This window comes from Scardinius erythrophthalmus (assembly GCF_964197995.2).
Source record: "Scardinius erythrophthalmus genome assembly, chromosome: 2".
Taxonomy (NCBI): Eukaryota; Metazoa; Chordata; class Actinopteri; order Cypriniformes; family Leuciscidae; genus Scardinius; species Scardinius erythrophthalmus.
Genome location: NC_138222.1, coordinates 46,016,524 through 46,039,736, shown reverse-complemented (window position 1 = coordinate 46,039,736; position 23,213 = coordinate 46,016,524). Strand labels below are relative to the sequence as shown.

The 23,213-nt window shown below is 39.6% G+C and overlaps 1 protein-coding gene across 24 annotated transcripts in view; it reads left to right on the top strand.

Moving 5' to 3' along the window:
- sox6 (SRY-box transcription factor 6) overlaps positions 1-23,213 on the top strand; it is a 151,170-nt gene that overhangs the window by 85,283 nt on the left and 42,674 nt on the right. For all 24 annotated transcript variants that reach the window (XM_081359802.1, XM_081359794.1, XM_081359791.1 and 21 more), the window contains 2 exons: positions 1,731-1,903; positions 3,769-3,837. In XM_081359802.1, coding sequence (XP_081215928.1) covers positions 1,731-1,903; positions 3,769-3,837 — 242 coding nt within the window. The remainder of the gene's footprint in view (positions 1-1,730; positions 1,904-3,768; positions 3,838-23,213) is intronic.

Below are 23,213 nucleotides of genomic sequence, written 5' to 3'. Positions count from 1 at the left end.
TTGAAATGTGTGATTGAGTTGGAGGGTTGTCCAGAGAGCTCCTGAGTGGGCAGAATTGAGTCCAGATGTTTGCCCCTCAGTAGGATATGAGTCCTGTCCTCCCCCAGAGGCCCCTGAGATTCTCTGTTGGGAGGAGGGGCAAGTTATGCTATTTGACATCCAACAGCCCTTCTGACTTGGTGAAGTGTCTTTCCCTTCGTCCACTGAGAGATGCTCTGCCGCCCCCACCTCCTTCTGACTCTCTCTCTCCCCTTCTCTTTCTGAGCGTGCACGGGGGCAGATGTCAGTCCCGACAGCAGCAGCCACTAAATACGGCCGTTCATGGCTCAAGCCAAAGGTTAATAAAATCGGTAGCAAATGTATCAATTTTACAGATAAGCCATTCACAACAAGTGTAGTCCGCTGAATAAAAAGTCAATTCAGACCCAAGGAAACCACATGCAGTAGCAGTGAATGGACGCTTTTCAGGTATCTTTTTTGAGAGAGAGGGTAAATAGAGAATTGCAGCCTCTCTCCTTTATTGCTGCCGTGCAGGCCCGGCCAGTAAATTGCTCTGAATGGGGGCTGGAGGTTGACAGGCCCTATTAAGACAAACGGCCTTCCTCATCAGAGACATAAAATAAATCAGGTGTTTAGTCAAATTAAAATAGTTGAACTAGAGCAGGCCCCAGGGAGCCGCTTCAGAGAAACTCAAGACAGATGTGGCCAGGGGAGCACAGGAAGACACCCAGGAAAGAATTTAACACTGAGCTGGCTGCTAGCCAAGCCAATCATACTGTTCTCATGCAGCAGCAGGTTAGCCTACTGTCCGGAGGCCGGATCACTTAGCATTGATTAGCTTAAGGTACAGCGCAGCCTCATGGGAGGACATGCAGGAGGCATGCACATTTTCTGGTGTGATTATTCTTTGGGTAGAGACACAAGAGGGATAATGAGAGAATACAGAGGTGACGGTGACCCTGTTTGCGAGAGGCATGTCAGCTCCGAGGTGTTTGTGTCTACTCCTCCCTTAATGAGAATTGAGAGCAGTCATTACATGGCAGCGCCTCCAGTCATGCGACTGTCGCCAGTACGCACACACACTTGCCCTGTATTGTCTGTCACTAATCTGCCACCTTCACTCGTTTTGTGACAGCTCCTCTTATTTAATAGGAACAATTCCATTCCTCACCATCTCTCAGAGAAGCCGCGATCACCAGAAGTGGAAAAAGAGAGAGTGAGGGACTCGCGACCTTCGCACTTTTACTGAATCCTTTCCGTTGTTATACTTGGGCTGTTTGGATGATACCATTCTCGGCTTTGAAGGAGCTAGAGTTTCCCTCCCGGACCGCCTTCTGTGGTCTTCAGGAATTCTCTTGACTGATACGTACTGTATCCGTTCGGATGCTCAGCATTTGCTGGCTCTGTTCTGCCCTCTCAAGAGAGAGAGAACTTGCTGATCCCATGAGCGTCTCGATTGTGGGAGCTTTTTATATCTCTGATGTGCAGATCAATTAACAAGGATCTGTTTTGCAGCACTTGCTTTGTTTGCTGTTCTGTCTCTAGGATAACTGACCTTTGCATTCATATAGAGACTATATTTAAGAGGTGAGGGACATCTGGCTGTTGTAACATGAGATGTAAACCTTTTCTTTTCACTGCTGGGAGAGTGTACAGGGTCATGGGGAGAAGACTTTGTTTCTGTTCTTGCCTTTGGTTTCTTTTGTTTGACTGCATGTGTTCTGTCGCAGGTACTCCAGAAAGTCTTGCAGAGAAGGAGCGACAGCTCTCCACCATGATCACACAGCTCATCAGCCTGCGAGAGCAGCTCCTGGCCGCCCATGATGAGCAGAAGAAACTTGCCGCCTCACAGATGGAGAAACAACGTCAGCAAATGGAGCTAGCACGCCAACAGCAAGAGCAGGTGAGAATGTGCAAACCAGGGTGGAGTGCCATTCAGAAGTCAAAAGACAGAATTCAATAAATCAGAATTAAAGTCTGTTCCTGAATCTTAATTTTGGTAGCAAACAAGATGTAGAATTAAAATTTGAATTTGGAATGTATGCAAGTAAATTGGAAATTATTTGAAAATCAAAGAAATTTGAAACTGCAAGTTTTAGCTAAAATAGCAACATTTTAATTGTTTTAACGTTTTACCCTTTGGAATTTGTCCTTAGTTTGTATATATCATCATATTTAATTTACTTTTAATTTAACATTTTAATTCATGTTAGTGAACCAGTGTGGGAGAACTTTATTTCCCAGAATCCATTAACTGTTTTGAATTTCAGTTCAATTCAGTAAATTCCTCTTCCTGTCATTTCAATTCAACTTCACGTGGGATGTTGCCAATTCAGTTAAAATTCACAATCATTATTTAAAAGGAAGCTAATTGTCCCCAAACCGTCTCTCACTGGCTTCATAATGTACAGTATATGTCCTATAAACCCAGTTGTTTTGTTTAAAGCTATCTAGTGAAGATATTATCAGCCATGCATCACATATTCTTATTTTACAGCCTCATTTATCAGAAAAAGCATTTAAAACAAAATTTGCTTATTTGCTTTTAAATTGGTAATGAGTCCTTCTATTTAGCAATTTAATATTTTGATTTAGTTAATGGCTTGATGTTTCCGATTTTTCCTTGATAAATCAGGCTCTGTGGTTGTGAGGATGGATGCACAAAGTAATGGTTATTGTAAATAATTGATAAAATATGGAAGCACGTAAATTGGTAGGGAAATTGATCACTATTAATTCAAACTTTGCATGAGAAGCATGTGTAGCTCAATCAAATGAGGCGTACTGAAGGCATCAGCAGCTCATGAGCTCCGTTAATGTCGCACAAGATACATCTCCATCTTCACAGTTTTTTTTATGGGGAAACCATATAATTGCTGTCAATTTATTATGCAGATGAATAGGTGCATGCTAATGTGGTCTGCGTTTACCTGAAGCGGATACGCTAATTTCTGAATTCGTCCTATTAATGTCACCCGACTCTCCACATTAATATCCAACTTTATGAGGATTGTATCTTCATTGTATGCTCAGCTGATTTTAATAAACGGTTATTGCAGGAATTTACAGTTTCGCAAATGTTCAAGAATGTATTCCTTTCCATTAATGACAAACAAAATGGAGGGAGAGGATAGAAAAGAGCTAGAGAGAAAGGGAGGGGGAGGGAGGTAGGGGGAGCCTGAAGTTAGGATGTCATTTAGCCATCCAGACACGACACAGTAATTAACTGTTGACACTAGTGAAGAAGCCAGCACAAATTAATCCTGACACATTTGCAGACGGGTGATATCTTACAGTGAACACTTTGTAATTATATTTGAAAATGAAAATTAAATGACACTTAAACCTAGGCTGTCAGGCTAACTGAGGAGGAGGAACGGGGGAGTCTGCAGGGGCTTGGAGAGATGGAGAGAGAGGGAGGATGCAATGCGCTTAACGTTGAGAGCCCACCCTTGGGCAGACCCGGCCACTCCTAGGTTGCATAAACATGCCAGTCTTTCACCCTGTGGCACATCGCCCCGGCCAGGCCTGGAGCTGGGTATAATAAACATTAGCAGGCCTCTGATTACAGTCATTAGGGTCAATTGGTGAACGAGAGATGTTACCCACAAGCTCTGATTGCATATATTATCTGTCTGCATAAATACATGGTACAATAAATCCAGTTGCTCTCTCATAGACTATGATAACGTACATCCTTTAATGTTTTAGGCCAGGGTTAAAGGTTTCTGACGGTGTTCAGCTAAATGAATCACTTTGCTTTCGCAGATTGCCAGACAACAGCAGCAACTTCTGCAGCAACAGCACAAAATCAATCTCCTCCAGCAGCAGATCCAGGTCAGTGCTTGACTTTCACGTCTTCATCTCCTCTTATGCGCTTCTGTCAAAAACCGTTACTTTGTTTTTAAAACTGTCATCAATCACGTTACAACTGTCACCAATCAGGGTAATTGGCCAATGTTAATTCGGAAGGGGCTATAGATGGGTAGAATAATTATCACTCCCTAATTAATGAAGGAAGAGAAAAAAAAAACTGAAATGAGAGAAAGCTTAATGACACCAAGTGGTGCCTGTTTGCATGTTTTGTGGAAAAGTGCCCTAAGGGTTTGAGACATGAAAGCCGGTGATAAATGCCTCTGAAATTACACCATCCCAGTGCGGTGACGTGGCAGCGGCTTTGGAAAAACAGCACAGGCGCTACTGTTAGCCCCGTTTCCCATTGTCCAATATTGGAAAAATCACTTTGCGTTCATTTGCTTGAACTCCGTTGCGGCCGACAATCCTGTAAACATACCGCGTTGACACGTAAATTGCACAAACCTTGCCTTTTGCAAATATTTGCTGCTTGCTTCAAGTCAGTTTGAGTGATCTTTTGAAGGTCTCTCTTTATAAGTGTGCTTCAAGAATAGGCTCATTGAAAGTTTGCTTTTTGCTTAAAATAATTGAATTGGATTAGTTGCAAAGTACACACTGTGGTCACCCAAATCCGTTTTCTCGCCACAAAGTGGATTGCACTTTTTTCCCCCTCCGTCAAGCAATTATATGAAATGAAACAAAATGAGAGAGGGAGAATAAAAAGATTGCTTACAAGAGTGCCATAAATAAATGTGATGTAAATGCGAAGAAAGAAGGGGGAAAGATGCAGCAGAAGAATGAGTGTGCCTTTGTGTGCGTGTGTGAGAGGGCTGTTGGTTTGTGTGGTATGTGGTGCTTCATCAAGCAAGGTTACCAGACCACCCAGTCAGAGACATGGACGTACACAAGCTGGTCAGTGGCAGTGGTCAAGGTCTTTACACACACTATACACATAAAAGCCAAGGGCAATGAAAGCAGCCCATGCCTGGAGATACTTTCTTCCTCTTATTTTTTTTCCCGCTTGCTTTCATTGGAGACAGGTACAACATTCCCCACTCCTCCTTTTTCTCCTAGATTCACACCCAATTCACCATGATGTCAGCTGGTCTTCTCTCACATTTTTCATCACTTTTTACACACTTATTTCATTCTTTACCTCTCAGTCCTCACTTTTCACTCTCTATATTTCACGTCTCATATCTTCCTGTGCATTTGACATGTACTTCAAAGCCCGTAAGTTTGAGGCCCTCAGAATGGAATCCAGGAGGTTTTCTTCTCAACGCTGTACCATTCATTGTGAGGTTAACCATCTGCCTTTCTTACTTTCTCTGCTCAGATGTGTCAGGTAAAAACAAACCACTGTCTTATTTACACAGCCCGAAGCACGACAGATTTATAGCTCGGCAGTAAAACGTAAAACCTCTGTCAAGTGAAGTGCACTTCTCGAGAGAAAGACCCAATCTGTTAAAGGCTTGTGCTGTTGAAGAGCCCACAGAACTAGCCACTGTGCTACTAACGGCTGTTATACGCACTCCACCGCACCATGTGTGTGAAAATCAGCGCTCTTCACTTTCCAGTAGACAGGCTCCTACATGCCTACTGTGTGTTCAGACGGTAGCAGTGGAGTAAGAGTTTGTGTGAACAGTTTAATTACCTTTTCGAGTGGAAACTAGCGACAGAGCTCATCCTAAACAGCTGGGCTACACTATATTGTCATTCCTGCAGTGCACTGAAGAGTAGCTAACATAAGTAGCTATGTTAACACAACTTTTTTGGCAGCATGACATGAGCAAAGCTGTCAAAATATTATAGCTTTTACTCTAAAAAGCTAGCCTTTCCAAAAAATAGAGATACAGCATAATAGTTTACTGTCATATTGTATTGTGCGCGTGCACCACCTTTCAAAAGTTTAAAAGTCTTTCTAAAAAAAAAAAAAAAGATTAATATTGGTATTCGACAAGAACACATTAAATTGATCAAAAGTGACAGTACAGAAATAATTTCTATTTCAAATTCTTTTGAATTTTCTATTCATAAAAAAAAAAAAAACATCCTTGATAATACTAAGAAATGCTTATTGAGAACCAAATCAGCATATGATAATGATTTCTAAAGGATCATGTGACACTGAAGACTGGAGTAATAGCTGCTTAAAAAAATCAGCTTTTGCCATCAAAGGAATACATTTTAAAAATATATAATAATAAAAAAATAGAAAACAGATGTTTTAAATTGTAATAATATTTCAGAATATTACTTTTTACTGTATTTTTTATCAAATAAATTAAGAGACGTTTTTAATGTATCACAGTTTTCAAACACAAAACGAAAGTAAAGTACACAAACATACAAAAGACAACATAAAGTCTAGGCCTAGTCCTCTTTCGTCCTTCACTCCTCCGTGAGAAACTCGCGGCTGGTGTGGCTCATTAGCACTCGCGCCACCGACCTCGCTCCGTTCCCACGGCTCTCGGCCCCGCCCTGCTTGCCACGTTTATTAGATCCATGTCATACAGTGTGATTTGTAATGATCTTAATGGTCTGTAGCATGCATCAAACACAAGAGACAGTCTCTATCTGCTGCTGTTACACTGGGTTATAATCACAAATTTTAAGACCAGAACACAACCAGAAACGGACACCAAGAAAGTCAGGCTTAGGACCTGTATCTTATTATGCTTTTTTATCTTCTCTGACTTTGTTTTCATATATCATTACCATTGCCTCCCTTTGTGACCCATTTAACTTCCGTCTCTTGAGGCCATGGCTTGTCGTAAAGAAGAAGGGAAAGTCGTAAGGCAAGAGTACGATGCGATGGGAAGCTAGATGAGGAGGCTTGCTAATGCAGTTCTTTGGCACTCTGTTTTCATTAAAGCTAGCTCTACAAAAAATGCCCAGTGCTCTTAATATACAACAGCTTTTGAGTTAATTAGTACTCCAAACAAGCTCTTCAGCCTTCATGTAGAAGACGTAAAAGTTGAGTGGTAAAACAGCATGCACGGATTGGGTTTCCCCGCTGTTAGCATGGAGCGTGTGCATGGTTTAAAGAGCCAGTCTCCCCATCAAAGCGCTACTGTTTTGGCTCACATGTTAAGCGGCGCTTTAGACCTTTATTGCTGATGTAACTGATCACATCACTGGATTCTGTAAACGGGACTGAACGGGGTCCAAATAAAACTATCAGGCATGTAACAAAATACAGCGCTGGCTCGGAAAACCAGTTCTGGTTTTCTCCGGAGTTGTTTGGCACTGTCCGTTGCTCAAATCAAACCACTTTTAAATTGCCTTTCTCTCTGTTTCGTCCTTTCACATTTTGTACAATGAGCTCAGAGAGACGGAGAGATTGAGACTTTGTCTTTTCAGGAATTACAATGTCACTTGTTTTAAAGATAACAGATGTTTAGATTACAGCGTTAGAGGCTTATCAGAACTTCAAGCTCAAGGTTTTACTTTCTTATTTATTTCTTTAGCCAAAAGCCTCTTGTTGAGAAATTTCATATGGCAACTAATTCCGTCCAGGGACCGGATTACTGTTATGTGACTGAAGCACAAACTTAAAAGCACCATCAGAGATTGAAGGAGAGGCTTAGGAACAATTAAAAACAAATGTCAAAGTAAATCTTGATCTGAAAGAGAAAATGTGTTACTTATGTAAGACAAGTAAAGCCGCACAAATAAGAACATGTAAAAGCCACCGCCTCCAACAGGAAGGCAAGCCTGTGTTGTTCTTAGCTGTTTAGAATCGGTATTAATCAAGCCGAGTGATTCGTGTTCCGCTGACCTGTTTACAAAGAGCCAGTCTCCTTGACAATTCAACTCTCTATTTTATTCGCCCTCGTACCATTAAAATCAGCTAAAATTGTGGATGGCTTCCTGTAGGAAAGAAATATCATATGTGAGAGATCTTTAATATCTTATTTCATTATCCTTGACAGAAATGAGTTTAAATAAACAGAAAATGGGTGCTTTAATTTTCTCTATACATACTGTATATAAAAAAAGTTTTTTAGCCAAAGGAATATAATATGAAAAAATAAAATTAAGAAAATATAATTTATAAAACAATAATTTATTTATTGATTTAAAAAAAAAGTAATTTAATTTAAACCTCAGTTGTTTAAAACCCCTTTCCATTTCTCTTTCTCTTTTCAGATTGTTTTATTTGTTTTTCTTTTCTTTCTTTTTTTGTTATTTCTTCCTTTTTGGGCTAAAAACCAAAACAACACACTGATGAATGAGTAGTCAAACAGTACTAAGTTCTTGACCAAAAGTTTGTTTAACGTAATGATATTGATATGTGATTAATCACTTTCCTTTTTAAATTTCCTTTTCCCACTTTTGCTTTGCCTGAGCTGCCTACGATGATGACATAAGTCCGTGTATATGAGGTTAAATCACAAAAAGACTTTATTTTTCCAAGAGGTTGTTAGGAGAGACTGTTCTATGTCCTCTGAGCTCATACATCTCTTACACTTAATACTTATGATTAAAGCTGCTGTACTTGGTTAAGATTTCAAAGGCCTTTACATGTGTGCATGTGTATTAGGTGCTATTGTCTCTCTCTGGGCTCTGTTTTGCGATGGCAGCTGTAAATTCCCAGGCTGGACTTGGGGATGATCTGGGCCGGGGTTGACGTGCATCTCTAGCAGAGACTTGGCTCAGATCCAGGCATTCCTGCACGCTGGGGCTGGTACGATGTGAGCTGAGGTGACGTAGGGAGGAGAACACACAGGTGGAGGCAGGCTCATCTTATTGTATACACACATGCACAAACATCAAGAGAAGAATGATTCCCTCAAAGGTCAGCGTGAACTTTAGATACTGAGTCGAGGCGAGGCTGCGGTGTGTTTGAGGAAAAATTCCCGTTGAGATTAAACAACTCTTTTTCTACGAGAATCCCATTATGATGTTCATATACTGTCTCTCATATCACAGCAAACAAGAGTTTATTAGCTCCGATCTCCCTCCTCACACAGCACGGCTATGAGAGACAGAGAGGGATAGTCACACTGAGCTGTGTTTGTCAACGGACAGAGATGCTGTTTGTCCGTGTAGGGCCATTGTTGTGCCGACGGTCGCTTCCTGTGTTTTAAAGCAGACCGCCGGTTCAAACACTCTGTCATTGTACAGGCCTGGTTCTACTTATCTAACCCCAGGGATCCACTTCCTCTTGCTACTCTACTGAGAGAAACCTCCACGTGGCTGTCTTCCGATGTCCCCCCCCCCCTTTCTTCCTCCCATCCATCCTCCCCACCTCTCTCTCCCCTCTTTCTCCTGCCAGCACCGGCTGGATCACACAGACCTCTTGCTCTCCATCTCTCACCCTCTTCTGGCAATCGCCTTTTCTCGTCCACTTCTCTCATTCTTAGGTGGGATCTGTACACATTTTCTTGTTTTTTTCCCCCTTCCAAAATTAATGCATTAATGCATTATCCATTTAAATAACATACAAAATATTTTACGCAATTAATGCAGTATCCATTTTTTCCATCATCCTTTGGCAAGCGATCACGTTCTTATTCAATCGCAATAAGACTCAAAAGAGAATGCATTGCAGAGCTGGTGCGCACGTCTGTGAATCTCCCGTCTGTGTGACACGCACACACGACTCGTACGCACAGAAAGCTGCATCAGACATCGCTTGAACGAACAAAAACGCAAAATTATGCCAAAATGCACGTTTTGTCGAGTATACTCGCAAGCACAGTCTTAAAGGGGTCATTGGATGCAAAATTCACTTTTATATGGTTTTTGTATATAAATGCGTCTTTGCAGTGTGGACACTCCTTTCTTTTTAATCCTCAAAAAGCCTAAACACTCTCAATAATCAGGCCGTTTGGATTTTCTGAGCAATATGATGTCATATTGCTCATGCTCCGCCCACGGCCACTGACGGACTGTCCCGTATTAGCATATTTCAGCCCTCAGCCATTTGTATATGTCTGCCAAGGCAGCACTTTACGTGTCTAATGTTGAAACGCCCCATGGAAGAGAGGGGTGGGGTGAGCAGTTGCTCATTATCATTTAAAGAGACATGTACCGAAACGAGTCGCTGTGAACGGAGCTGTTTTTGAGGAGGTAAAAAGGGTGTTGTTTTACACAACCATTGAGGAATTTTAACCAAAGTATGTTACAAACGTTACATGAAGATGATACCAACTTGTGGAAAATAGGCATCCGATGACCCCTTTAAATTAGTTAAATGTAGTCTTAAATGAACATAAAGAGTTGTGAGAAAATGGGATGCGTGTCATGTACGCGTCATGTGCAGCAGGGCTCAAAGGGACAGCAGCCTAATAAACCTGCTGCTGTCTGTCATTTAGGATAATCAAAAAAAGAAAAAGAGAAAATCACTCACTGCTGTTGACTGAATTACTTTTGCAGCTTTAATAAGGATTGATCTATATTTCATTTATAATTTATACAGTGAAGACTGTGAAGTGTTTATTCAATTTCTGTATAGGTAGGAAGCCCTTTTAGACAAGGTTGCATGGGCCAAAAACTACGAAACTTTTTGGGCATTTTGACAGGGCAAGTCAAAATCTGAACTGGTCTGACTGGGCCAATAGAAAAAATTGAGACCTGATATATTGAAGGGCATAGGTAAATGTGACATTTATTATAATGGGTTTATATGAAGATTGTTTTAAGTTCACTTATATTAAAAGGTATTATATATTTAAACGCCTAAGAAATCTTAAAACCTATAGCTTTCAATTATATTGTAATGCTGAATGGTTATAATTGCTACAATTAAGAAAAATTCATAGAGACTAGCAGTATTGGTATCAGTGATACTGGCCTTCTTTCATAAAAAGATGCCATTAATCAAATATTTAAAATATAGGCTACTATTTAAAATATAGTCTTTGTTGTTTCTAAAATGTGAAAATTACAAATAAAAATGTATTAAAAACTTCTGTAGCTGAAGTTTTGCTAAGTTTAATTATTTTAAGTTAGACTTTTTTTTTTCTGATGTATTCACATCTTTTTTTTTTTTTTTTTTACGTTTTCAGTGTGCTATTATAGTAAGGAAAAACGAATTTAATCTTTACAGGTTGAGTAGCCGTTCCTTGTCCTTTGGAATTTCAAAGCTCACAAAGAGGAATAGAACTTTTTTCAATATGCAATTATAATGAGGAAAAATAAATTAAAGGAAGAGAGAGAATTTTTTAGTTCAGATATTTGTGTTTGAGTTTTTTGTTTTGTGGGTGCAGATTCCAAGCAGGCCTGTCTATTATCTCAATAATCACTCACTCCTACTATGTCGGGTTTTGTACATTCTCTTCAATATCAACACACTGACAGATGCCATTTGAAATAATTCTAGCTTTTGCAGATGTGTTTTATTTTTTATCATCTATTTATTTATTATCCACCACATTTAAATGAATATAATAATTCTACATTTTTCAGTTCTGTTTTCCGTCGCTGTAGGATCTGCATTCCTGCTCAGTGGCAGAGGAGTGGCACTATTACAGCTAAAGCAGAAGCTGTTGTCAACATTCACTTCAAAGCAGGAAAGGTTCCCTCACATGTGGTTTTAAATGGTGTGGGGGAGCAGCAGGGAGCCTCTAAGGGTTAACTGATAATAGCTGCATCCAGCCACCAGATTAAAGATTCTTTTTAATTATACACAGCTAACCACCAGCATAGTGAAGCCAGACAGACTAAAGACGACTTGTGCAGATGATAGACACAATGTGCCAATGTGTTTTAAACAGTCTAAGAGGCCAGTGGAAGAGTGGGCCTTCAGGATATTCCTTTGTTCCTGTGGACCGACAGACAAATGTGTGTGTGTGTGTGTGTGTGTGTGTGTGTGTGTGTGTGTGTGTGTGTGTGTGTGTGTGTGTGTGTGTGTGTGTGTGTGTGTGTGTGTGTGTGTGTGAGACCAATCTCTCTCATATGTGTGCCATTTCCCCAGGCCACTGTGAGTTTGCTTCATAGCCGTGTTTATCAGTGGGAGAGGAGGCCAGGCTAAAGGGTTAATCAGAGCCAGGTCTCAAACACAAAACACACATGTCTGTATCTGTTGGTCATGACAAACTGATTTAATTGTAAATAATCCAAAATTCTTGTGGTATTTTGACTGTGTAATAGTATTATATGATGCACACTCAAGAAGCTCGGCAGTTTGTCTGAGAATCTACACAGGTTGAAAAGCCGTTCTCTTCATCTTTTGGCATTTCAAAGCTCACAAACAGGGATGTAGGAATAATAGCAGTCTGTTCTGAGAAGTTGCATAATGGTGTTCAGGTCTCCCCTCTCAGTATTTTGCAGAGCAGTGACAGAATTCACAGAGGAAGTTGAACAAAAAGAAACCCTGTCTACACAGACAGAACAGAGCCTCCTAATTAAACACACAAGACTTTGAGGAACTCATTCGTTATGTCTTTTTCTGAGAGAAGAAAAGGTCTGTCCTTTTTTTCTTCAGGATATGTGGGATATGTTCTTTTTTTCTTTAGTTTAGCTACTTTAGATAACCGAGTTGCTTATTAAAATAAAAGATCTAGAATAAATAAATGCTTTGTTTTTGTAGTTTTGTTGTTTACTTTGTTTATTTTAGGGAGGAGGTCATACAGTATATTAAAATAGACTGTGGCCTGTTAAAATAATATTTTCTATTTCCCTTTTTTTTTTCTCTCTCTTTCCCTCCGGAATCCGTTTTAAGAGAATTGTAATCCAGTTACTGTACGCCGGTTTCATCTCCTCTCAGTCATATTACAATCACCATTATTTAGCTGCTGCACATGAAGCTAATTACCATAGCTTTGTCTTTAGCCTAGAGCCATTTGGTTTGCCTTTTTAATTCAATGAACAACAATTAAATCCAATATTTCATTAAGCTCCCTCAAATGCACCAGGCGCCATATAATGGTGAATAATTCAGCTTGGGTTTTTTAGATAAATATAGGGGTGTCTAATTGAACAAAGATAATGCTCCTAATTTGCCTCTTGTTAGATGGTTTTGGTTGTCTCCCAGCACCCTTGTGATCTCTCATGCTAAAGTCTCATTTATGCAGAGACAGCGCTGAAAACAAGCTACGCTAAAAAAAAAGAATGTGTTGCCAATTAGCATTGTCTGCCAGGCAAATGGATTGTAATAAGGAAGGAAATGAGCGCGGGTGTGTGTTTACATCTCTGCGCACACACGTTTTCCTGCGTGCTAATGCCCTTCTCTTTATGGTGTGGAGTATGCTAGCTTCTCCTCCACCAGGATGAGGGCCATAACGGTCTCATCAAATCCTCTTGGCTTGTGCCCAGTGCGGCGGAGCCTGAAACGCGCTCATCCTCCATTTAGCGGAGACTGTTAGCTGATGAAGAGCCCAACATGCGAGAGTGGAGATAAAAGAAAGCGGTGACCCAACTCATTAGCCCCCTTTGATTTAATATATTGACACTTGGATACAAATAATTCCATTTAGTGTGCTTGGTTGGAGGTGGTGCGGGGGATCAATTTAATTAGTTATGAAATGTGACTTCTTGTCACAAAGCAGGAGAAACGCTGACGTTAAATAAAGTCATGTGCGGTTCGAACAATAAAGCTTCTGTAGGCCCGTTTTAAAACTTAATGACGCATAAAAATGGGCCTAATAGTTACATCCTCACCAACGGGCCATGATGCTTTTGATATTACTCTAATGGATCGACGAAGGTGGAACACTTAACACCAGCTCAAACAGTTTCGGAAATTACGAATATAAACAGTGATCGCCTGGCTGCCTGGCTGAACGTTGATTGCTACAACACTTGGCTTTCTGTTAACAGCTAGATTTGTCTTTAGCATTTACTTTAACCATATTATCAAATGAGGTTACAGAATCTTACCATATAATAGAAGAGACAGATCTTACAGAGACAGACATTATTTTTTTTTTTTTTTTTTTTTTTTGCATATGTTCAGGCTAAAGACCATGGTTCCAGTATATGGTCAGAGAGCACAACACAAAGACATACTTGTGTGGTTCCATATGTGATCATTACCAGTGACTGCTTAAAAATCAGCCTGTGTTTGTTCAATTTTTCTGTTAGCTGCATATTATCTTCATGCTTTTTAATGATTCAGAAGCCATGAAAGGTTTTACGGCTTTCATCCCAAAATAATAATTCTGTCATCATTTACTCACCCTCATGTTCTTTCAAGCCTGTATGATTTTCTTTATTTTGTGGAACACAAAAGAAGATATTCTGAGAAATGTCTCCATGTTGCTTAGTCCATACAATGAAAGCCACTTTTGTCCAATGTTGTTTTGGACCCCATTGACTTTCATGGTACAGACCAAAACATTAGAATTAGTCTTAAGAATTGTGTGTGTTCCGCAGAAGAAAGAAAATCATACAGGTTTGGAACAACATGAGAGTGAGTAAATGATGACAGAATCTTTTTCCCCTGGGTATACTATCCCTTTAACAATGTTGTGAGGAAGCAGGAAATAAACGTAGCTGAGACAGACCTGAATTCAGCTTGTATTAATAACAGTTAGTAACATTTAGCATCTGTGTACTGTGCTTAGTGACATTGACACTGGGTGTTAAAACAAAGTTATCATTGCTCTCATCTTAACTGCTCGTCATAAAAATCAGTGGCTGATTTACGATCCATGAGAGCGGTTTGCTGAGTCCAAACCCGGTCAACTGCGGTATAAAGCGGTCACTGTCCGGCCAGCATCGACCCCTGAATCTCATCAGAATGCACCTGTCACTCGCCGCCGCACCACAAGCCCTCCCAGATCATGCTCGACGGACCTATACTTAGCTCTCATTGTGCCTGGGCCCTGCGAGAGGAAAAATATCAGTTGGTGGAGAACACATCCTCCAGTGTGATGTTGACTTAGTTTCCTCTCCCCTCCTGCCTGGCCCAGTGTTTTCCCTGTTAATGTTGAGCAAACTGTTTTGTCTTTGCATTGGCTTTTTAACGTGGTCCTCATCCTCCGTAGTGGGCACACACACAGGGGGAAACAAGGCAAGGCATTAATAGCCTCTACTGTGTGCGGCCAGCCGGCAGTTTAGAAAGGGGGCCCGTGTTTTCTTAGGGCTAGGGTGGCAAAGCAAAGCATTCAGCCCTGCGCGTCGCAGCACAAAAAAAGGGCCGCTTTGTGTTTCGGATGGGGCGGAGGAGGGTCCGAGCATTCCCGACGGAGTACAATGAATGGGCCGTTTTGTCTTTCGTCCGTTTTTCATGCACACTGAATTGTTGTTGTCTTTCTCTCGCTCTCCATTTCTCCCTCGCTCTCTTTTTCATAATTATTCTTCCCCGTCACTGGGTGTGCACATGACATTTGAGCGTGTTTTAAAGTCTCAACACTCTCATGTGCCTGCAATAAAGTCCTGGCCATAACAATGTCAGCTTTCTGCTGGACAACAGAGCACTCTCTGTTGTTCTCCAGGCCCAGCTGCTGGAAGGGTAGAGCGAAGACAGTGGCTTAGTCTGCACACAGATGACAGGAAGAAGGAGAATGCTCCTCTTACTCTCTCTCTCTCTCTCTTCATTGACTCGCTCACTGGACAATGCCATTTTTAGTTAATGGGTGGTCTGACTCTGGATTCTCAATTCTAAACTGTTGGGTCGTGACCCAAAAATGGATCACAGGTCTGGTCTGATGAGGGAAAAACAATGCTAAATTCCACTTACTATATAAGATTGGAAAATAAATAGGCTTATCAACTTAAAAGGGATAACTAATCACTTCCCACATCTTTGTCAAAGGCTGTTTAATGTGTGCATCCAAAACACTCAAATTCATATGTAACTTGGTTGCAGCTACAGTATAGACCGATGCCAACATGGACAGATGATATGCCTTTCTACCTGAAATCCATGAACAAAACTTTTTTATTGTTGTTGTTATTGTTGTTATTATTATTATAATGTTAAGACATATGGAAATGTTAAGAGGAAATAATATTTTAGATAATATTACGTTTTCGTTTCATGATATTTTAGCCATTCTCGTGCTGAAGATTCTTAGACTATCTGCATAATTGTCAAATATATTCCCCTAGAGGGAGATTCAAATATATATGGAAGAAAAGAGACAACAGTTTTTATTCATTTAGATTCATTTGAATTAATATTAATTATTCTTGTTATACAGAATGTTGTCTTCTTTCATTTTGGTAACAACATAACATAATTTTTTTCTTATTAAATCATTACCTTATTTTTGTTCTTCTATTTAAAATTAAGTAAACTATTTCTCTTTTTTAATTCTTTCTTAAATATGTTTTATTTGGAAGGTTGGACCAAGCATAAAAATAAATATTGATCTTTAAATACTTCATGCATAATTCAAAAGTGACCAGAAAGTAAATCAAATTTTAAATGTTATATATATATATATATGAATGCATATCACACTGGGCGTTTAGCTATACTACACCATCCCGGTCCGAAAGGGTCTGGGGTGGATTGTGGATTGTGCCGGTGCCGGTTTTCATAGATGTGGGATGTATATGTGGGATAATGATGTTGGCCTCAGACTCATTTGTGGGTTTGTTTATGTCTGTCCTTTTCTCCCCTCATTACCCATGCTGTTTGAGCCAGTCCCCTTGGGTTTAGCCAGTTTACTGCAAAACCTTTTTAATTTTATGACCAGACCCTGACAGAAAAATATTTTTCTCCTCCCTTTCCTTCTTTATTTCTTTCTCCCCTTCTCTTTTTTTCTGTCATTGTGTAAACTGAGTCCTACATTAATTGTGTCATTCTAGAACAGGTAATCCTGAAAGCATGCGCTAGTGAATTAAATGAGTAGTGAGAGAGAGGTGGACGTGATATTTGTGTGCACTATGCCACAGCAGTGCTGAGCTCAGAAGACTACTAAAGCCTTAGGCTCGTCTTTGATATTTTATATGCAATACAACCCTAATTGCTTGAAATATTTACAGACTTAAATTACATTTTAGGTTCTTAGAGGCTCAATTTGCCTTAAGAACATATTTCTGTTGAACACACACTGATCACATTTTGCTGGTGCTCTTAAGGGAATAGCCTTTACCCCCACATCTTTGTACTTAACTAATTTAATAATTTCAGCATCCCAGCATGATCCTCGATTCTCTCTTTGTAATATTAAGCACACTTATTTGATTATTCATATATTTAAAAAAAAAAAAAAAACAGGTAATGTATTTCAGAACTAGAAGTGTTCTAAAAGGTATAGTTAACTCAAAAATTTTAATTCTGTCATCATTTACTCTCCTTCATGTTGTTCCAAACCTGTATGAACACAAAAGATGATAGTTTGAAAAATGTCTCAATGCTTTTTTTGGCCATATAATGAAAGTCAGTGGGGTCCAGTGTTGTTTTGAAGCTAAATTATTAAATTCTTAAATATCTTATTTTGTGTTCTACAGAAAAAAGAAAGCCATACGGGTGTTGAACGACATGAGTATTTACATGAGCAAATAATCATTTTTCATTTTCAGATAAACTACCGCTTTAACAGTTATGCCAAATTGAGCATGAAATTCAGAGATCAGAGCTCAGTTGTGTGTGTATCATTTGCTTTTTTGTTTTTTTGCCATGACCTCCAGGGTGGACTTGAAGTAAAGCTGAAGTAGAAGGCAAAGGGTGGGGGAGGAAGGGGCCGTTCTGCTTTTAACAGCCCCGGACTTAATATAGACATATTGGAATGGCTCTTTTCCAAGAGGGCTTGTTTTACTGTGTAAGGAATTAGCGGAACAAGAAGTCATCTATTGGTTATTCCTCCAGACGAGCTGAGCGTGGGCCAGTGTCTGGTTTCTGTGCACCTTGCCCGTTCGGCACACATGCGCACACGCTGCGAGTCCTCAGAATACATTTGTCCTCTGTCAACTCGGGGTCTTTTGTCAGCGGTGGCGTAACATACATCCAAATACACATGAACACACTGTTTGCCAGTTGTCCTGTTCCAGTATCGGGAACGTTAATCTTTTACCTGTTTAAAAAAAAACACACATAACAAAAGAATGAATGAAAACAAGAAAACACGGTGCTCATTGACTGATAAGCCTTTGAGTCTGTGGGCTAGTGGATTGTCAGAGGCGGGTCGGTCCAGGTCAAAGCCACGGCCGCAGCACAAAGCCTCTTTATTCCAGGTCCTGTATCTGTGTGGCTGATGAGGGCCTCCTGCAGAACTCCTCGCTAACAGAGCAGAAAGAGGAGAACAATGCGTTTAGTCTGTGGCACCAAGGTTGATACCAGGTCTTAATTCCGGCCCCCGCACTGGCAGAAAGAGCGAGGATCAAAGTCCGACTCAACCCTATCGATCCGCACGTCCCGATTGTCATCAGGGGCTGAGCGCGGCCGAGCAGAGTATCTCGCGCTTTGATAACGGCCTTGTGAGCGTGTGTTTATGTGTGTGCGTGGGTGGGATTAGAGCTCAAAGCTGCAGCCGCCGTGTGCTGGAGGAGTGCGGTTAACTGATAAATGACCTGTGACGTGGGAGTAATGTGTACTTGGGGATCTATGGGATTGTTTAAAAAATTGACCTCTTCAGAACAGAATAATGTGCAGACTCCCGAGCGCAGAAGTGGTTTCATTCAGCAAAGAGCTCTCTCGTTTTCTCTCTCGCTTTCTCTTTGCTGGTGAGTTTCCAGAAAGCACTCGCTGAGTGTGTTCACAAAGTAGCGGGTGTGAAGTTCACACTGTCGGGGCTCGCCGTGCGGATTGAGCGCGGTTGCCAGGTCCTCTAGAATCACTTCGCCTTAAAATGGATCCCCTAAGGTGGTTTTCTTTCTCAGTCATTTTGGCTCTGGCAGCGTCGAGCGAGGGAAAGAGCGTGTGACGTATCGGTACTTACAGTAACAGTGAAAGCTGTTTTCACTCCTGCTAAATTTAAAACACCCCCATGTTAGAGCCTTTCTTTGAGATTTTTTACGAAAAACGGTAATGGTTCCAAATTTGGACCAAAACACATCACTGGTGCGAAAGTTTGTGCGGCCTCACCTTAGGCTTTTAAAACGGGTTGGCTTGTGCTTAATGCTTAACCTAAGGCTCCAAGGATCTCTGGCTCCTTCCAAAAACTCAAAGAGAAAAGAGAAGTTAGCCAGCCCTCCCCGTCTCAGTCTTATCTTGTCAACACTGAAAGGCATTTTGGACATGTTAAAACAACTCCCCCTCTAGTCCTTTTAAAAGGGGAAAGAATCCCAGAGTGATGCTCCTTGAAGATCAATCTCTATTTTCATGTTAAGGAGAGTTGGGGACAAGTATAGGGGGGCACATCTCCTGAGCCCGAAGGGACCCTTTAAAAGACAGCGAGGAGCATGGGTGCTGACAGGGGCCCTATTGAGGACAGTAATGACTTGTACATCTCAATTTTCTATGCGCTTGTGTGACAGCCTGGGTCAGGATATGCCAGCAAATACACATTTACAGCTACATAGGCCACTGCAGGAGGGCATAAACATATTAGTGCACCTGCTGAATTAGAAGCACAGCAGCCTATTCTAACAGTAATCCAAGTACAGTGCAGCTCCTTGAATAGGCTGGGCTGTCCGACCCATTAGTTGCTGCTGTAAACCATTACTGAAGCTAAGTGCTGATGTCAACATTTCCACTAACAACATTGATTAATCTATAGCTCCCTATTTACTTCAGGGGTCCCCCCCCCCCCACCCCCACCCCCTCCTTCTTTTATTTTGGTCATTCAACCTACAGCAAGCGCACATTGTGTGATTAAACAACCCACCGCTGACACTCCGCATTCAGTGTTGGGAATTAGTGATCAGTAGCATGATTGCTGCTCTGATGTTTTCAAAACAGAGTAGCATTTCAGGCAATGAACCCCTTTTTCCTGTCATGTTTTTTAATGCAGGTAATAATCATGCTTGGCAAAAATGTCTACTTAATAAATTCATTTCATTTTAATGAACAATTCATTGTTTAATGAACAATTCAAACAAAATCGGTTTGATTCATTAATTTTTTCCTTTAGCAATATATGGAAAATAAAATGTTTAATACAATAATTATATATATATATATATATATATATAAAAAATTATATATATATATACTGTATATATATATATATATATATATATATATATATATATATATATATATATATATATATATAGTATTAAATCATATTTAGACAACATTTTTGTTAAATGTTGCTGTTCATTGGTACGTTTTTGTCATGTTTATTTGTGTAAATTATGGTGGATTTAATTTTTTATTTTATTTTTTTGATTATATTATTGTGATTAGTATAGGTTCTCATTGTTTTTGTGGCCAGTTATTTTTATTATATTATATTAAAATGTATTATTTTATTATATTATATTATATTAAAATGTATATTATATTATATTATATTATATTATATTATATTATATTATATTATATTATATTATATTATATTAAAATGTATATTATATTATATTATATTATATTATATTATATTATATTATATTATATTATATTATATTAATCATTGGGTAAATTAATCATCTTTACTTGAGAATAATTTTTAATTAGATGTTGTTAAAAACCTGTAATTGAATTGCTTTAAATGATTATTAGCTTGTAGGCTGACAAGCTACAGTTTCAAAGTGCCTGATATAAGGGCAGGGGACAGTAGCGAAGACAGGGCCCGAGAGTGATGCGTGTAACTGTGACAGAGAGACAGATTGTGCTGTGTATCACCCCAGACTTCATCAGCTGCACTGAACTGATGATATATGCGAGACGCTGAAGGTGAAGAGGCCCCTCTCTCTCTCTCTCTCTCTCTCTCTCTCTCTCTCTCTCTCTCTCTCTCTCTCTCTCTCTCTCTCTCTCTCTCTCTCTCTCTCTCTCTCTCTCTCTCTCTCTCTCTCTCTCTCTCTCTCTCTCTCTCTCTCTCTCTCTCTCTCTCTCTCTCTCTCTCTCTCTCTCTCTCTCTCTCTCTCTCTCTCTCTCTCTCTCTCTCTCTCTCTCTCTCTCTCTCTCTCTCTCTCTCTCTCTCTCTCTGTCTGTCTCTACACCCCCATAAACCGGTCGGCCGTGTGAAGAGAGAAAGAGGCTGCCAGCTACACAGCCTGACTGATTGCTACAGATGCTCTTCCTCAAGTACCGCGAGTTACATCCTCGCCACAGCAGGTCTTCGGGGACAAACAATAGCACCTGTTCCTCATAAGATGGGGCTCGTTCATGTATCTTTAATGAACTTTAGGGCAGATGGCGAGAAATGGCATTATCCCATCCTCTGGTTCTAAGGATCCGATAAGACAAAGGGCAGATAGGAGCCAGACCTACAATGGGCTGAGTTTATGAGGTTCGGAGCTTCCACAGGCCTGAGCTTTCCTCCTCACATCTGCTCCACTTCATTCTTTCACGCTCTTGAAGATCTGACTGGCAATACTAATGCTGCAGGCAGCCAGCCGCCTGGCACACTGACGGGGGGTGGGGGTGAAATATCAGGGCACAGATACACAAATACGGGTGAGCATGTTCATACATACCATGGATACTGAATATAATGAGCGGCAGTAGAAATGAATCGAACACTATAGACTGTTCTGTTTATGATGCTGTAGATATATTTATGAGCCAGACTGTTTATTGTTTATCTGTAAGAGATGATGGTATGATGGAGATGATGGAGAGTTGTTTATGGTTACAGAGTAGCGTAGATATGTACTTGCTGTGTGTATATTGTGTATGAGCAGGTATATTCTTATATCTGTATTATTCTTATATCTTATATCGTAAAACAATTTGTTTTACGATATCAGCGCATTGTTCTGAACTGTTTTTAAATTATCATAAATTTAATTATCTAAGTTTTCATATTGTCTATCATGTTATATCTTTGTTTCATTCATTAATTTTAATTAATTTATTATTTAATTCATACATTTGATAAGTATTGATAAGGAAATATAAATATAATTAGTTAAGAATAATCATATTTCTCTTTGAAGTACTACCTTTCTGTAATTCATTTTATTTAATTTTTTTATGAATGAATAAATAAGAGAAATTAATAAAATAAAAAATATTAATATTTCAAAATATGAATAAAATGCATTTACATTTCCAAGAAAATAAAACAGTATTAAACTAATATTAAGCCTATTTTTTTTTATTCATTTATTATAGTTTTAATTAATTATTCCATATTATGTCTATGTGAAGAGAGGGAGGGAGAGGGACAGACATAGAGAGTCAGATAGATGCAGTGACTGAATGAGAGAGACTGACACATATAATAAGCGAGCTTCAATGCAGAATGCGATATGCAATTTTTCAGAATCCATCTGTCTAAGTGTAAGCACTTTCCATTCCATTCTCTGTTCCATTCTCTATTAGCAGTCAAAGCAAATTGCCAGTGATCATCTTTAAATCTTTATCTGCATTGTCTGCTCAGCTCCACCGATCTATGTTAATTGACAGGCTTGAAAGCTAACCTTCACTATTAGTCCCCACTTTAACAACGCTTATTTGATTTGCCACTCACAGATGCGGCATGTGTAAATTAAAGTTTAATGTAAAGGCCTCATTACTGTAAATCACAACCTCAAACTGAGGGCAATTTATCTGTTTGTACTGTCTCTTTTTCTTTTTCTTGCTGTTTGCACCTTTTGAAACAGCATTAGGGAATTCAGTTTGATTAGCAGATTTATTGTTAGTCAGTTTGTTAGTTTCAAATGATATCTAATTCTAGGTTGTTTTAAATGATTTATATTTGAATTAAATAAGACATTGATGATATAATTTAGGAACAGATGGGATAAGGCGTAGCAGGCCAGGTGTTTTTGTCATTATATATGTGGGCCTCTGTGCAGGACTATGCAAAATGACATGTTGAGGAACAGTTGTGTTTTGGTTCCACTTTAAAAGCAGCTGTTGTATGTAATACTGTGGCTTTAAACTGATTTGTCTTGCAAGGGTAATGTGAATAAGGCTAATGGCAATTATGTATGTGACTGACCTTAGCGGCCTTCTGAAGGAGAACAATTTACATGGTCAGAGCCTTTTCTAAAGCACTTAAATGTATCTGAGATAGTATAAGACGGTAGTTGGTGACGTAACAGACACAATTTATCTTTTCTGCCTAATAGCTCCTTTCACTCCACTTACGTTTTGATTCACCACACATGCAAGCAAACCTTTCCAGAAGCACATCTATAAGGTCATGTTAAAGAGCCCTCTGATCTTTTTCATTCAGCATTTTTATCACATCTGTAAAATACCAAAAAGAAAAAAAAACTGCAGTTCTTTCACTTTGGCACAGTCTCAACTCTGTATATGCACTTTATAAAGTGCAACACTCTATAAACAGAAAAGTGCAGGATTTTTCCTATTTATTTTTGCTTAGGAGAACTCACTTAGTCCGAATCAATGAAGTGGACCTGAACACTTGTTTATCACCTGGGGAACAGGCCCTACTGAA